This window comes from Lepidochelys kempii, chromosome 7 (assembly GCF_965140285.1).
Source record: "Lepidochelys kempii isolate rLepKem1 chromosome 7, rLepKem1.hap1, whole genome shotgun sequence".
Classification (NCBI taxonomy): Eukaryota; Metazoa; Chordata; order Testudines; family Cheloniidae; genus Lepidochelys; species Lepidochelys kempii.
In genome coordinates this window covers 5732113-5749965 of record NC_136386.1, presented here as the reverse complement: position 1 = coordinate 5749965, position 17853 = coordinate 5732113, and the positions used below count along the sequence as shown (strand labels likewise).

The following is a 17853-nucleotide window of genomic DNA, read 5'->3' as shown; positions in this document are numbered from 1 at the left end:
ATTTTTAAGAACAGATTAGACAAACACCTGTCAGGGGTGGTCTAGATAATACTTAGTCCTGTCTTGAGTGCAGGGGGCTGGACTAGAAGACCTACAGAGGTCCCTTTCCGTTCTATGATTCTGTCCTTCAGCAGAGAAAGGGTTTTAGGGATATGTGCGCATGGGCATGCATATTACTCCTGGGGGAATTCTGTGCAACTGCGGCACAGCAGAAAAATCACTGGGGGGAGGGGGGTCTGGGGATGCCCTGGCCATCCAGGGATGTTAGTCCCAGCTGGAGGTCAGGAGGAGGATGGAGGCAGAGTTCCCCCTCCCCTGCATGGAGCAGCCAGAGCTGGGTCAGATCAAGCTCCAGAAACTTTCCCTGGCTGCAGGCAATTATGCCCCGTGGGGGAGGGGAGGGGAGGGTAGGAGGGGAAGGAGTGAGGCGTGTGTGCGCGCGGGGGGTTTCCAGGTCCAGACGCATGGGGGTTGGGTGGACAGGGGGAGCAGCTCCTTGTACAGAGACCCCTACCCCCCACAGAGCCCCCTCCGCATTAGGAGACCTCTGCACCCAGAACCCGCACGCTGAGCCCCCAAACCACGACCCTGTCGAGCCTCAACCCCTGCATCATGAGCCCCCCACACCTGGACCTCCACCCTGCTGAGCCCCAACCAGCTGCACCCTGACCCTCCCCCACACCAAGCCCCACTCCCCCAGCCTCCCTCCCACTGAGCCCTAACCACCTTCACCTTGACCCCCCTTGTAGAGTCCTATTCCCCCTGCACCAAAAACCCCACACTGAGCTGCCTGCACCCAGATTGTTGCCACACAGAACCCTGGAATTCTTGAGGGAATTTTTCACCAAAAATTTTAAAAAAATTAAATTCTGCAAAGTTCTGCATATTTTAATTATCAAAATAACACAAACACAGTAACAATATAATCACGCCATTTTCAATTATTCTGGTAATTTATTTCAAAATACTTGTCAGCAAATAATTGAAAATGGCGTGATTATATGGTGTTATTTTGACAAATAAAATATGCAGATTTTTGCAGAATTTTAAAACCTTGTGCACAGACTATTAAATTTTTTGGTGCAGAATTCCCTCAAGAGCAGCATATGTGCAAACACATACACATTCTGTGTGTTTCAGAAGAAGGAAGTGGAGGTGAAGATGGGTTTCTCACCATCTTTTGTATTAGCACATGTTTAGAAAAAGTCTGCTAACTTTCTTTAGCACTGCATATCCAAAAATGAATACCAAAGGGTCCCAATCAAAATCCTCCATCCCTTTAAAATTGTTTACCACTCTGGAGAGTGGCAGGGGAAAGGGTCTGAAAAACTATCCACCCTTCACTCATTGACTATTTTATATGAAACTATGGAATACTTGAACTGTATAGCACTTTAGATTTTCTTAGTGGTGTACAAATACTGTATTGGTTGATGTTACCCAGACACTTCTACTAGTGTAGTTTATGCACAAAAACTTCATCTGACCAGTAAAACAAATAACAATTGATGCTTTTTAAAATAAATAAGTTTACTATTTTCAAGTGCACCATGTTTGCTCTACAGCAAAATCTGCCATTTTAGTTTTAGCTCAACTGCAATTGTATGACATTTAAAAATAGTCTTCACATATTAAGAAACATACACACACACACCCCATTTCAAAATTGGACATCGCTGATGCAGTACTTAAAGGGGGGAACATTCAAATACTTTACTAATCTCAACAAGGACCATCCTTTTGCATTCATGAACATAATTTTTAAAATAGTTAAAACATTTTGCGATGAACACAGGTTACCTTCTGATACTGCATTTACATTATAATACTGTGTGCACCATCAGCTTTAAAGATCACGAAAAGGGATAATCAAAAATTGCCAGTCTTAATCCTGATTTAACCTCACCCGTAATTATTAAAAATGGTTAAGCACTTACCATAATGTGATTGAAATGCCTGTGGTTTTACGACCTGATTACAGTGGTTACACATCACCAAATAGAAATCATCATGAGCCGGGCAAAGACCAAATATTGGCATATCTAAAACAAAAAGACAAAGGGCATATCTCTCAGCTGCTTATAATTACTGAAAAACAACTGTGTTAGATGACCACATGATGGTATCACTGAACTATCATTTATAGCACATTTCAATACATTCTGAAAGTGAGAAAAAAAACATGTGTACAAGTTAGGTTAGTCTTGAAATATTACAAACACCACATATTTTCCTTCAAAGCTAAGCATAAAATAAAACTGCTTGCTGGTAGAGGTCTACAAGCAACAATCTGATGTAGGAGTGATTATTTCATTCCATCTTCAAAAGGACAACAGAAAATCATTACATTTTGATGACATACTACAACGTAAGCTATGATTTATGTATTCAGAAAGCAGTTTAAGTTCTATTCCACTTTCTTTAAACAAACTCTAAAAGGAAGGTTGTTTTCTATTTAAAATTTTGTAACCACTTTAAATGCACAGTCATTTACCAGACAGTATAATGTGTCTAATGGTCTTATTTGCTTAACAGTGCATTATATTCCAGCCATCTGGTACCAGAGATCTGTGTAACAGGCGTACGAGGGAGAAAGAGATAAGAGTATGTCAGAGTGTATGTGTATTTCAATGATAAACACACATACTTTCAGTCTTTTCAAGTAAAATTAATTTCTGCAATATGTTTATGAAAACCAGTTCCTTAAGAGTATTGCTTAATGTTTAAACACTTACCAGTAATTTCTTAATGCAGTGAATACAAACTCTACTGACTACAAATCTAAAAAAGTATTACATTTAAAAATGAAACCTGTGAAGTATTATCCAATTATTCAGTTAAAAAACCCAAACATATAAGTAGATAAATGCAGTCTCCTAAAGGTATGGGGCATAAAGCAATCAGTAACATTTTCAAAAAAAAATTATTCATCATTTAAATTGTTAAAAGTTGTTTTCTTACTTTAAAGAACATTAAAATAATTTGTACATTTATATGCAAATATTAAAATATAATTAAATGAAACAATTATTAATTTAACATTGACAAGAACTCTAAGTATTTTAAACATTAACATGTGTCATGGATTTTAACATATTTCATATATTTCACAGGAATTATACATTCTGGTAATTAAAGAAATTTGAATTATGTAAGAATTTAAAACAAATTTTATAACATGTAACCCTTTTCTGTGGGAATGAATATGGCCACAATCCTGCAAGATGATCTACATAGGCAGATCCCTGCACTCTTTCAGCAACCAAAACTCAGTAGGGCTCTACACAGATCAGTTGTCAGAATTAGGGCCTACATTTGTAATAAGATAAGATACTTTTAAAAGAAAGTATATTTTCTTTTAAAAAACATTTTAAAAACCACACCCTTTAACTTTTTAAAACATGTATCTGAATTTTACATTAAAATTATATAAAACAAACACCCCCATGCAATGGCTGTCATTGAAATCCCTTGTATACACAGATGTGGATAAATCAAATATGGATTGAGTATGACATCTATATTCATCTGTTTTATTTAATTTTCTCTCATATATTTATATTTTAAGTGCCTATCTAAACCATAGGTGCTTATACAGAAATTGAAATTACATTAAAAGATATGTATTATTAATAATACACTTGTAATTTGAAACATGATCAGGGTCAAACATTTTATAATTTGTGCAAATACCAAGTCTAGCTTTTACATAAACAATTTAGGATATGTCATTAGAGAAATATTTGGTAAAACATCAGGAAATAACATTTTAAATTAATGTAAACTGGGCAAAGCACAAGCAAATATACCACACATAATAAACCAGGGGATAGACTAGATTAATAAAGAGCTATTTTCCAATACCTGCCTTCCCTGAGAAATATTACATTTCTTCATGAAAATAACTGTATATACTGAAAAAAGACATATGGTGAGATTCTGTGACGTGCCTCAGAGACACAGCACTGAATTCTCAGCCCAGGTGGAGGGGATTGCGGATAACATGATTTTAAGCCACCTTTGTGCCCTCCTGCTTCTGGGCTTCTCTTGGAGCTAAATTTCAGAGTGGTAGCCGTGTTAGCCTGTATCAGCAAAAACAAGGAGGAGTCCTTGTGGCACCTTAGAGACTAACAAATTTATTTGGGCACAAGCTTTTGTGGGTTAAAACCCACTACATCAGATGCATGGAGTGAAAAATACAGTAAGCAGTATATATACACACAGCACATGAAAAGATGAGAGTTGCCTTACCAAGTGGGGGGTCAGTGATAATGAGGCCAATTCAATTAAGGTGGAAGTGGCCTATTCTCAACAGTGGACCTCATCAACACCTCATCAAGAAGGGGTGAATACTATTAGCACTGACCCCCCACTTGGTAAGGCAACTCCCATCTCTTCATGTGTTGCTGTATGTGTGTTTATACACACACACACACCTACCTACCTACCTAACTGTATTTTTCACTCCATCCATCTGATGAAGTGGGTTTTAGCCCACGAAAGCTTATGCCCAAATAAATTTTTTGTTAGTCTCTAAGGTGCCTCAAGGACTCCTCGTTGTTCTTGGAGATAAAGAGATCCCTGGGGTAAGATGGGCAGCTCGAAGGGCCTGTTTAAGGAATATCAGACTCCTGGGACTGCCCTGTGGGCTGCAGTGATGTGTGATATGGCTTCCACCCCCCACTTCTTCCTACCCCCAGCATGCCCCACGCCAGGGCTTGCAATGGAGTCCTTGGAAAGCAGACTTACAGCTGTGCTCCACAGTGCCTAAGTAACATATGGGAGGGAAGTGAGGTTTGATTACAATGTAGGCTTTACATCATTTAACACAGAATGTTAAAAAACTGTTGGCAATATGGGGGAAATAATGCCTGTTGCTACTTATCTGGCAAGACAGAAAGGACTTCTTGACGTTATTTTGAGACACCGTCATTCTATTTAAAGTACCCTTTTATACTTATGTAGGAAATATCGAGGTGTACTTTGAAACTACAGGTGAATTATTACCTGAATGTCTCAAGGTTCATCAGAAATTTTCGCAGACAAAAATGCATTCCTGTATAAGTTTCAAACAACAGGGCAATTTTTGCATAATATGGGCATACCTTTTTCAGATTATTTCTGTGCAGAACACATGGAAGGAATATATACATAAAAGTAACATTTGGAATAAATTAGTTTTATAAATAGGCGAGAACAAAAGCACAGGACAGATTTCCCAAAGTGTTCACATTAGACTCCTGGTCTACTACACAATCATCTATCTTAGGGTTTTATACTGTTGCCCATCACCATAATACTACAGTGCCTTCCAACAGCAAGGTCCCTAGTGAACTTCATGGAATCTCTGGCTCTTCTTAGTTTTGAGGGCAAAACTGTTCTAAGAGTATGTTTGTTTATTTTTTTGATGCTTGATTTTCTTGAAAGCTTTTTTGTGGGGGTGGTACAGTGGGTAGAACAGTATTGTGAGTGTTATTCTTGCTATGGCATCAAGGCTTTTTTGGGGAAGGTTCCGCAGCATTTCCTAAAGACAGACTCTGGATTCACTTAATCAACTCTGGAAGTTTCTTCCATAGCTGGATCCCCTCAGCGAAAAATGCTTTGTCCCCAGCTCTCCTGTACTTCATCCTAAAATTTGTGACACAGGAGGAGCACACCTGTTCCAGTGGGTCATCAATTGATTTTCAGTCTTTAATGTAACTGGGGCCACTGATCCATGAACTGCTTTGAAGATTAGGACCAAGGCCTTAAACTGGCATCTCTGGGACATCGGCACAAGCCCAATGTGCTCACTGGGAATTAACACTATCTGCCCTAAACTAAGAGAGACCCAATATTCCATCTGAATAACATTTATAGACTCATAGAAATGTAGTACTGGAAGGGGGGGTCTCAAGAAGTCATCAAGTCCAGCCCCCTGCACTGAGACAGGACCAAATAAACCTAGACCATCCCTGACAAGTGTTTATCTAACCTATTCTTTAAAATCTCCAATAATGGGGATTCCATAACCTCCCCTGAAAGCCTATTTCAGAACTTAACTATTTTTACAGTTAGAGAGAGCTTTTCCTAATATCTATGCTAAACCTCTCTTGCTGCTTCACTAGATATACTGTCCCAGTTTGACAGCAAACCATTTATAACTGCTCTTTGAGTAGTGTCTTTCAACCAGTTGTAAATCCACTTTACAGCAATTTCATCTAGATTGCATTTCCCTAGTTTGCTTATGAGAATGTAATGTGGGATTGTATTAAAAGCCTTGCTAAAAATCAAGATGTGTCACATCTACTGCTTCTTCCCATCCACTAGACCAGTAACCCAGTCAAAGAAAAAAATAAGTTGTATTTCAATTGTCCTTCATATTCTTAACATATAAGCTCCCCCAATATGGGATACTATTGACAGAATGCTCGCTTCTCCGCAAGGTGACCAGATAACAGAAAACATGGTGTTTGTACTTATTTTCGATCTCACATAAACACACACATGCTTGTTGCACCTTCCTTCTGCTCCATCTGTTCACTCTTTTGAGAGAAAAGGGTACTGAAATATACCCCTTCAGAGTAGAATTTCTAGCACTCGAAGAGCAGAGTTTGTGTGCATTTCAGTGCTCTCATTGCTTACAAGAGCAGAGCAGGGATGTAGCGTAGAAGGACTGTGCTACATGAAATTAATACAGCTGGTGCTCTGAGAATTAGGCTCTGGCAGACTCTCTTTTACAACAGCATGCTAAACACAAAATTATGCATTAAAATCTATACAACAATCTATACATTTAGATCAACCTTACACTCAGAATATTTTGAAAGTGTAGAAATATTCTGTAGCTCAAACACTTACAATTCTAACTGTGAAAATTCTAGGGAACCCGTTCGAAGGAACTGTATTAAATAAATAGAGTGATAAAGATAACAAATTCAGAGGGAACAATTTCAGTACAAAGTCAAACCAGCTGAACCGCACAAAAGGCATTCACTGTACACACAACACTCCAACCGACTTCAAGGGGAGGTACACACACCAGTCTTGCCAGCTCACACAAATCAGCTGAACTGCACTTTCACCTCAGATCATTACCACAGAAACTACTTAGATAAGAGAGTATCTAATTTAGCTTTTAAGAGCCTTTTGGAATGTTACTGTCACAAATCCAAGTGTTTCGCCACACTGTCTAGCACTTTCCCTTCATTTCTATTAGGGTCAACAAAAGGTATTTTACTAATTGTGTACGAATGGAAAAAAATTGAAGAATAGGACTAATGCACGCTATCCAAGCTGAAGGATGGGTGGAAAAAAGCATTGTAATGACGCTACTACCAAATTTATTCTCAAAATATGTATAGTGAAATCCTTCGCATTAATTATTATTTGTATTACAATATTGCCTAGACATCACAAACAAGATTGGGACACCATTGTGCTAGGCACTATACAAACATATAGCAAAAGCATCTTACAGTCTGATTGGACAAGACAGATAGACAGAGTGGGAGAAATGAAGTATTATCACCTTTTTACAAATGGGGAACTAAGGCCCAGAGAAATTAAGTGACTTGCTCAACACTGCACAGGAAGTCTGTAGAAGGGCAAGGAATTGAACCCAAATTTCCTGAGTCCCAGTTAAGAGCCCACCTACTACTGGTACGTTGGAGGAATAATTTTCTTCCCCTATTTTGGAATAATTACTACTGTGTTGTTCAAGCTTAGCAACAAGCAGTTTTCAGAGAAACTATATCTTTAGTTCAGAAGAGAAATTTAACCTATGGAATAGAGAAATAGCCATACGGTAGAATGTGTGTATTGTGCAACAAGTATATTATAAATACTAGAGAACCTAGGTAATATTTTTAACAAAGACATTTCCATACCAAATATCTGCTGTGAGCTAGGGAACATGAATCCTTCATATGGCTGGTTCCCCCCCTTTTCCGCATTTAGGAGTTGCAAAATTTTGTACTGGATGATATGTAACAGGGGTGGCCAATCTGAGCCTGAGAAGGAGCCAAAATTTACCGATGTACATTGCCAAAGAGCCACAGTACTATGTCAGCAGCCCCCCATTAGCTCCCCTCCCAGCGCCTCATACCCACCGGCAGCCCCACCAATCAGTGCCTCCCCCTCCCTCCCCATCAGCTGTTTTGTGGTGTGCAGGAGGCTGGGGCGGGGGGGGGGGGAGGGAGGAGAGGGGGAGGAGCGAGGGCACAGCAAGCTCAGGGGAGGGGGCGGGAAGGGGTGGAGTGGGGGCAGGACCTGGGGCAGAGCCAGGAGCTGAGCAGTGAGCACTCCCCGGAATCGGTGCCTAGACAAGGAGCCGCACAGTAACCTCTGAAAAGCCACATGTGGCTCCAGAGCCCCAGGTTGGCCACCCCTGATATATAATATTATATTTTTATATCCATCTGATTTGATGCCAGACACATTCAATCTTAATTTAAAAGGATAATGCAGTTCATAGTATTTCAACAGTGCCAGTTCCAACGTATTGTTACTTTGAGCTTAAAGATGACATTTAAAAATACTTAACAGCAAAGCTCATTCCTCTCATGTGAGAGCCTTGCAACCATGATCTACACATTCATCTCAAGGCTGGGCTACTATAAATTCCTTCATCTGGGGCTGTCGGTCAAGGCCAAACAAAAAATTTCAATGTAAGGCTCCAACTTTCTTTTTTAAATAGACCTAGTATTTACATGAGGCCAATGAAGCAGCAGTATCTTTTATCGAAGGTGGGAATCACAGGGGCTGCACTAAATCAAAGGAGACTTCAGGTGCCTTTACGTTATTATTGAAGTACATCCCGCAATCCCTGCATGCATTTCTCCTTTTCAACGTGGCTGCATTCCCTGCTGTTGCATATGTTCTTCATGAGTCAAACTTTTGCAGTGAATCTGAGAGCAGTTGTATTTGACCTACAAGTCACCCTTCAGTCTTCTCTGGGGTGGGATTATTTTAATTCTAGTGCTGTGTTTTCCTCTTAGTTTATAAGAAGTCCTCTCCCCTAGCTTCCTACTCCTGTATTCTTCATCCACTACTGAAAGAATTATCCATGTTATATGCTCAGAGATTTTCTTGACTGTACTTATTGCATTACTGCACATTTATTTCAGAAGCAAAATGCTTTATACTTGGCAAAAACCCAGTGCAGAATAATTTCTACTGAAGAGGAAAAAACACTGCTTTTGAAGGGGAAGTTTGAATTAACCCATTAAACCAAGCAGCAAGTACCCTGCGGTTCAGCAGGTTTGCTACAGCAAAGTGCTTTTGAGACTGAGCTACCATTTCTTGTCCTACATTAAGGATGTGTCATCATGTTTACATCATCTTGTGTTTTCTGCATATTTTTAGTATTCTCTTTTCAGCACCATTTCATAGGGGAAATTCATGTTCATAGTCATAAAAAGTAATAGCATTTGTGTATTCCTGCTCCATTACATATTATAGACAATACAAAAGTTTTATATATTAATGCCCAGCTTTGGCATCATTCAGCAGCTGATTCCTATCTCAATTGCACTCTGAATTCTCCATAGATTCCTTCTTTATTTCAAAATGTAATCTGAGGTCCTGGTACTAATCGTAAAGTCCTTTAACAATGGTATCTGCCATCTACGAAGACAAATTTATCATCCAAAACTGCTCCGGGTGAAACTTTCAGGTAGCTTCAATAGTGGGTCCAAAAGAGTGGAATAACCTAGTGGAAGGGATCAAAATGAGCCCTAAAATCTGACTGCTTTCAGAGACCAATGCACAAAATTCCTCTTTTTTGCAGACGTGTGCTCACTGCAGTTTAAAAACTGAGATGAGAGTGAAAAGTGAAACAGAGGAAGAGAAAGAAAAAGCAAAAGGGAAGACAAAAGGGTGGGGAAAAACTACTTCCTATTTCAGAGACTTGGTAAAAGGATACAAATCTGAAGACAGATTTAAGTATAAGCACTACCCATAAAAGTACTGCATTAATATGTCCAGATCTAACCTTTCCAGAGCTCCACCTTTCACCTTGTATGTATTTTCAGGTAAAAAGTAGCTTGTTAAGTCTAAATAAAAATGGCCAGGCCTGACTAATGTATTATTACAAATATGTTGGTGTTGGCTGCCATTTAATATACATTGGCAATGTGCATTCCACAAGCTGATGTGAACAACAAAATGTTTCAATTATCTAGAACACCCGAGTCATACAAAAAGGTGGAACAAAATGCCTTAAGTACAATACAAACCTGATATTACAGTTTGGACAGTTTTTAATCAAGTACAGTTAACTTTAGATATCTACTCACTGTAATGTAACATGGCTGGGTCACTACAAAAAGCAATTTTCCCTCTGTTGATATTACATAACATAAGAACAGCCCTACTGGGTCAGACCAAAGGTCCATCTAACCCAGTATCCTGTATTCCAACAGTGGCCAGTGCCACGTCCCCCAGACAGAATGAACATAGCAGGTAATCATCAAGTGATCCATCTCCTGTCGCCCATTCCCAGCTTCTGGCAAACAGAGGCTAGGGACACCATCCCTGTCCATCCTGGCTAACAGCCAGTGACGGACCTATCCTCCATGAACTTATCTAGTTCTTTTTTTAACTCTGTTATGGTCTTGGCCTTCAGAGCATCCTCTGGCAAGGAGTTCCACAGGTTGACTGTGCGTTGTGTGAAGAAATACTTCCTTTTATTTGTTGTAAACCTGCTGCCCATTAATTTCATTTGGTGACCCCTAGTTATTGTGTTATGAGAAGTAGTAAACACCACTTACCTACTTTCTCTACACCAGTCATGATTTTATAGACCTCAATCATATCTCCCCTTAGCCGTCTCTTTTCCAAGTTGAAAAGACCCAGTCTTATTAATTGCTCCTCATACGGAAGCCTTTCCATACCCCTAATCATTTTTGTTGCCCTTTTCTGAACCTTTTCCAATTCCAGTATATCTTTTTTGAGGCATTTATAAAGGGGTGGCTGTGACACAGTTCTTTGGGGAATATAAAAATGGGGGTGGGGGTTGTTTTGTAGTAGGTTTGCTGACTGAGAAAGGGGGCAAAGAAAGGAAAGGCTGCTGTTTTGGTTTGGTGATTATTTTTATATTGCATTTTTAGTTATGGTAAGAATACTTGATCTCAGTTGTTATATTTAAACCCAAATAAATATACGAAGGATACCAAGTACTGTAAGTCTCTCGGTCAAATGATACCCATTATATGGCCAAAAAACTATCTACACTGAGGCTAACTGCATTACTAGAACTGACCTCATAAACAACTGAATGGCATTGTTACTGACCAATATCAGTGTTCCAAAACAGAACCTTTAAGGGAAATCCTATGTCTGTAGCCAGTCTCCTGCATGTAGACATTCTATTCCTTCAACAATACCAAGTATTGCAAAGCTGGAGTTGGAGAAACAATTAATTGCATTAAAGGTAGATTCCTCCCCCCGCAAATTTAAGACAGAATTTACTGTTGTGAAAGTTGACAGGATAGAAATAACATACCTTACAATGCCTACGTTTTCCCAGGATTAAGCCATCCTGCATCCCCCAAAAAATCAGATTCCTGCCCCCCCCCACTTAAAAAAATAAGAAAGAAAAAAGGGAGCTTTGCAACATATTTTAAAGTTAAAATTACTTTCTAGGAATCCTAAACATAAACCCACAGCACTGGTTTTCTTTCAGCATTATGAGGAAATGCACATTATACTTTTTCCTGCAGGATGTGAGGATACAGAATATTGAGATTTACAATTACCCTGATCTCCAAGATTTAGGATTCTTGAAAAATTTCAATATCCGGAGTACTGACAAGAGCAGAGACGCAATAAGAGAAGTGTGTCATGTATGCATGCACCTGCAATCTACAATGCAGCTGGGAGGTCTAATTAGAGGCTCAAGTGATATAAAAAGCATATATCGTATCAGCCAATAACCATTAAATATTTAGTAAAATTCTTTGAACACAAATTTTGTTATACATAATTACTTAAAAAAACCCAAAACACATTTAAAGCTATGTAATAACCATTACTAACTACTGTACTATTTTTGTTCAGATTTGTTACATTCAATTCTCCATATATTTCAATGAGCCACCTTACAAGTTACCGCCTTGTTTTGAAACTTAACATAGGTAACATTAGATTTAAATCCTTTCCACAGAACAAAAAACCGCACCACACACATTTGGTATTCTATTACATGAGGTTTTCATCAGATATTTGAGTAATGAAGATAAGTCAGCCAGTTACAAAGCATATTCCCCATTTGGTCTTTAATTACTATTCACAGAATTAATGGTATTTGAAATTTCCCTAGCTATTTTTATATAACATAGTTTATATTACATAAAAAGAGCTGCATGTACATAATAATAGTAACATATGTACACAATTTTTCATCACAGTGCATGTCAAAGAATCCATGCTGTGTCCTATATTATTTTGGATAAGGCGATCTCACAATATCATAAAGTCATTTCAGAAAAATCAGTATATTACCGTGTATTTTGTGGTAGAAAAATGTTCAATATGTACTCAATATAAATAAACACAAAAGCTCTACATTAATTTAATGTAAAGATTACAAAATTAAACTCAACAGAATTCAGGAAATAGAAATATCAAGATTTACATGCTAACATGAAATCAATCATATACAGATAATATTTTTGATTACCAGATTATTAAAATGTCTCTCTCCATGTACACACTGTGTGCTATACAGACAATCTGTCAATACGAGTACTGGTAATTAATTTTCTGATTAGATGAGTATTTAAATTTATAGTTATAATATTAATGTAGTTTTTGTACTAGATACTCTTTTGTTGTTGGCTTTTTACACAGCTGAAGCACACTGGTTTTCTTTATGGCAGCTGTGCTTTTGTAACAGGGAAAAAAAGCTAAAATTTAGAGATTACAATAAATTGCAGACTGCAGCAAAAATTACTTAGACACACTAAAAATGCAGAACAGACTTTTTCATGCTCACAGTTTTCTCTTGTCCATGATACAGGCATCATTTTTTAATTATTTTTTAAAAAAGGATTTTGATGTTTCAACATAAATATTTACAACCCTCCCTCATGCAAATCATCACAAGGGAAGTCTATGCAAGAATGGTCAATTCCCTCAATCATCCACATTACATTCAAGGGGACAGATCTGATTAGGCACTGGTAAAATCTTAGTACATACTGACTCAGCAACAGAGCAGTCGTGTTTCAAATCACTTATAGCTTTATCATTTTCCCCCCAACTGAGAGCTAGGACGATATAATGTAAACTTGACTCTCTCTTTTGTGACAGAGAAAGCTATAATATAATAATATGGCAATTAACAAATCTATTTTCTAAAGAATGTAAATTAAATAAATAAATACAGCCTTAGAAATACTGTAGTCTCTATTCTATCTCTACATAGTTGGAGCGCTTTTTACCAAATCAAATAGTCTGTATAAAAAAAGAAAAGTTAAGAATCATACCAAATGGTGATATATTTATGGAACTAATTTAAGAAATCACTGAAATTTTATATTAAAAATGTCATCCATTAACACAGATTTTGGTTTGCCAGGTGTGTAATATTTATATAATATACCACATTGCGTTAGGCTTTGAACCTAACTATTTTAATCTCTTCCCTGCTGACCAGGACCGTAACTCCTGTGTGATAGCACTATGTGCCAGCATTCTCTGAAGTGTCACTTCAAAGACTATGCATCAGGAATGTGACAGAGCACCACTGGACATCACGTACCTCATACCTGAGGCAGCAAACCAGCAGTTACAAACAAGAAAAATCACAGAGGTTATTACTGATGATCTTTCAACTGGTTCTGAATTCAGATGCATTATTAAGTAATCTCATTACCTGAAAAATGCCAGTCCCCTCTGTACTTGAACATCAACTTCGTAAATAAAATGGATTTTGTTTTAATTAAATCTAACATGATTATAAGGTTAACATTTGCTTTCCAGTTTTCAATTAGAATGATTCAAAGAAGTTAAGTTAATTATTTTAACCAATTATAGAAGGCAATTATTGCTTACTGCATTTCTATTAGGAATTTACTTACTTTGTTTTATAGATTTACGAGAACGATATTTAATTTGATATAACTCAAGTGCCTGTACAATACTTCAATGGTGAACTGAAATATTAGTTTAAAGTATTTCCAAACTTATAAGCAGCATACTTGCCAAACAAGTATTATCAGTGAATATTTCACCAGGTTTTTTAAAAACGGTTTCCTGAACTGTGGAATCATGATGGTTGATGCCCCACTGATAGTACATTCCAGCGAGTACAGAGCTAATATCATCAGAACCTGCTGTGAAGAAGGGACTCTACCTGTGGACAAACGGTCAGCTCTGTTCAATACCACATGGTATAAAACTTTGTGTGATTCAATACCAAATATAAAACCTTAGATAAATGTGTACAAACTGAAGCAAAGCTGACCTACTTGCTCAGCGATTCAGGACAATCTTCCAGATACACTGCTGATCAGTTGTGGTATAACACCCAACTTATAGCATCCTACAGCATCTTCACCTAAGAGAAACTGTCAATTGTTGTGCTGCAACTTCAAAGATTTAAAGCGAGAAATTTAGCTTTTGCCCTTTCATCTGTTGCTTATTACGTCAGCTCCTCTCCATTCAGACTTCAGCACCACTTCCATACACTTTACAATAGCAAGGTTTTTAGCACTTTGAAATCTCTCTCTCCTAAACATTGTACATTACATTTTCTTAAAATAATGGAACCAGCTTAAGCAGAAGAGATGCCACAGACAGGGGAGTGGGAATGCCTCAGGAAGAACCACCATTGGGATATGTTTTTACATAACACGCTACTCAAAAAGGAAAAAAACCTTTGATTGTATTGTGATGTAGAAGGAAAGTCTGAAAAGGTTTGATTTTTTAAAAAAAATTTCCTGCTTGTTTTTAATTAGACATCTAAGGCTTTTGACTACCCTGTTTTTGGTGGAGGACTCTACAGATGATTAGAGAACTAGTACAATTATGACAGGATTAAATATTGAAATCTAGTAAACTGAGGGGGAATTTATTCAGACTGCATAAAGTTTTGGTTTTATTGGATATGATTAACTACTAAGAAACTCTTGACAAGCATTTGGGGGAACACCTTTCTTCCCTCGTCTAATGTTCCCTGCATCTCCAGTTGAGGGCTGAGTAAACTTCCCCTCCAGTTCTCTAGTCCTCCCATAAAAACAGGGAAGACAAAAACATATTTTAGAATTCAGAAACAAGAAAAAAAGACTTAAAATACACATTCCACCTTTACACATCATTAAGTAGAAAAGAGGCACTTTCCTCCCCTTTTATATGTCAACTTTAAGAATGGGATAGGAAACAAAATACCATAAAGTTATAGAAATGTATGGTATGACCTCAAATTGAACACAGCATTCAATTGTAGACATTTTACATCTAAAAGGACACAGCAGGAATAGAAATGAACAACAAAAATTATGAGACAGAGAAAGGCTTCCATATGCAGATTAAAGTGGATTAGGAACACCTAGTCCTCGATCCTGAGAGGTGAGTCATGCAAGTGGAGTCCTACAGAGCTCCCTAGATTTCACTGGGTCTCTGGGTGAGTGCCAGTTTCCTGAACACATAACATTGCAGGATTAGGGCCTCAATTTTTAAGGAAGTTCAAGAGGAGGTATTATATGGGTATATAAAGATCATGAATCACATTGCAAAGGACAACAAGATGCTCTGACTGACTGTGTCCAATGTAACATGGAAAAGTAAACATATTTCTGAAGTATGAACTTGTGGAACTTACTGCCACACAATATTATTGAAAACAATGTACGCTCTGTTCGCTAGACAAAAGATAACTACAGCAAGTCATTGCTTGAATTACGCAACTTAAATTTACAACAACCTCTACAGAATGCTTTGCCTGGCATAGCTATTGTATGTGCATGCATTTTGGCATCGGTTACAGCATCTAGGTTGAGGTCCTTAGCTCAAATCTGCCTGAAGACAAGTGCAATCTATAATGGTTTCTCTCCAATGCAGGCAAGAAGTCAAAATCACCGCAGTTGAACTTGTTCAGCCAGTCTTCTGAATTCTGTCCCACAATGCAATGTTTCATATTTGGAAATTACTCATAAGCTTTTGTTTCCAGCAACAGTGCTGAGCATTTTAAGTTAGATTCTTTAAGAGTCCCAGAAAACATGGCTTATGACCATAGCAATAATGTGGCCACTGCAAAATGCTTCTGTCAAAAGCAGTGTTGCTATACAGCCACACTACACTATTGCGAGGAAAAGATGATACAATCATTTCCTGCAGTCCATATCCCTTCAACACTATTCTTAGGAGAGCAGGAACTGTTTTAGTTTAGATTCAAAAATATCTCTAAATGATCAATAAAACCCATAATTATGTGTCTCACTATCAAGTCTCCGTATTTTAATCTAAGGATATTCAAGTAGCCTGTAAATGATGCTGGTCTATTACTCAGTGGATACGTATGTCTCTGCGTCACAAAAATCATCTGTGGTACCTTTATTGACAGTGCCAGCAGTAAGGCAAGGAATTAAATTATTACAGAGACAACTATCCCCTTTCTACTCCAGAGGTGATCTGCAGGTCATAGGTGAGGTACATTGGTAGAGCAGTGCGGAGAAGTCTGTCTTTCTGCGCTGTTCCTGTTCTATTGATAAATAGAGAACTTTTCGAGATCACTAAAATCAGATCATAAAAAGCAACTGCAGATATTCTTCTGTTACATAAAAATAAAGGGGCACCGATATTCACACTTCATGACCAAAGCTGATTACCGCATGGAGTCAGAAGAAATTTTCCCCACAATATTCCACAACAGGTCACGTGCTTTTGGAGTTCCTCCTCTTCCTCTGAAAGTTCTAGCATAGGCCCTGTTTGAGTCACCATGACAAATCAGACAGCTGACTGACGTAGTCAGCTACTGTATTTTAAAGAAATTTCTTCCATTTAAATCCATTTCTATAGGATAAACAAATATATATTCTGAGGGCCCTTTATCCAGCCTACATACTAAAGCAATATTTACTCAAATCAAAATTATATTGATCAGATATATTTTAGACAATATCATAATTAGAAATAAATGCATCACTCCAATAATTTAGCTACAAATAAAACAAAATGTTTAGGGCCGAACTCTGCAATCAGATGGATTAACATGGACTGCATTGACTTCCAAGTGAGAGAGATATATATAGATGTATTTACACACTGAATGTTGCCTATATTTTTTTCCTCAAAATACTGAACACAGTATACAGTAGACGTCACTTAATAGGAATGACTTATAAATGGTTGCTTTGGTTGAATGTGTCTTGTTTAACAAGCATTAAAACAGAACAAGCATTAGGGAAATGGTTTATGAAATTCTTCCTGAAACTACCTTCATGAAATCAAAGCATTCTGACTGGAAATTCATTTAAGCCTCTCCTCCCAAATATTTCCATTCAGTACCAGCAAGAAGAGGCTGCCTTCAGTCTATCTTAATGAAGGAGTGCATTTCAGTTTAAATATTTCACTCTGAAGAACAGATCCTGTATTTCAAAAAAACAGAACAGCTAAAAAGAAACTTACTGAAAGCAAAAATTATTTATATGTATTCTGTTAATACATTTTATTACTTGTGTTCTGATAGCACCTAGAGGCCCTAACAAGGTCATGGTCACATTGAAGCATACTACTTGCATGGAGGCCAGTTTAACTCCTTTAGTGCATTTCAGAATAGCTCAATTGTAAGGAAGAAAGAGACAATTTTAAGACTTTCTGGTAAAAGTGAAATAAAATTAATTAATCTGAGAGCTGCTTTCCAGAATTGTT

At 37.7% G+C, this 17853-nt stretch overlaps 1 protein-coding gene across 5 annotated transcripts in view; it reads right to left on the bottom strand.

Annotated features, from left to right (window-relative positions):
- The window catches only part of ATXN7 (ataxin 7), a 127485-nt gene that overhangs the window by 58053 nt on the left and 51579 nt on the right, over positions 1–17853 (bottom strand). For all 5 annotated transcript variants that reach the window (XM_073350988.2, XM_073350990.2, XM_073350986.2 and 2 more), the window contains exon 5: positions 1938–2042. In XM_073350988.2, the coding sequence (XP_073207089.1) occupies positions 1938–2042 (105 nt within the window). The remainder of the gene's footprint in view (positions 1–1937; positions 2043–17853) is intronic.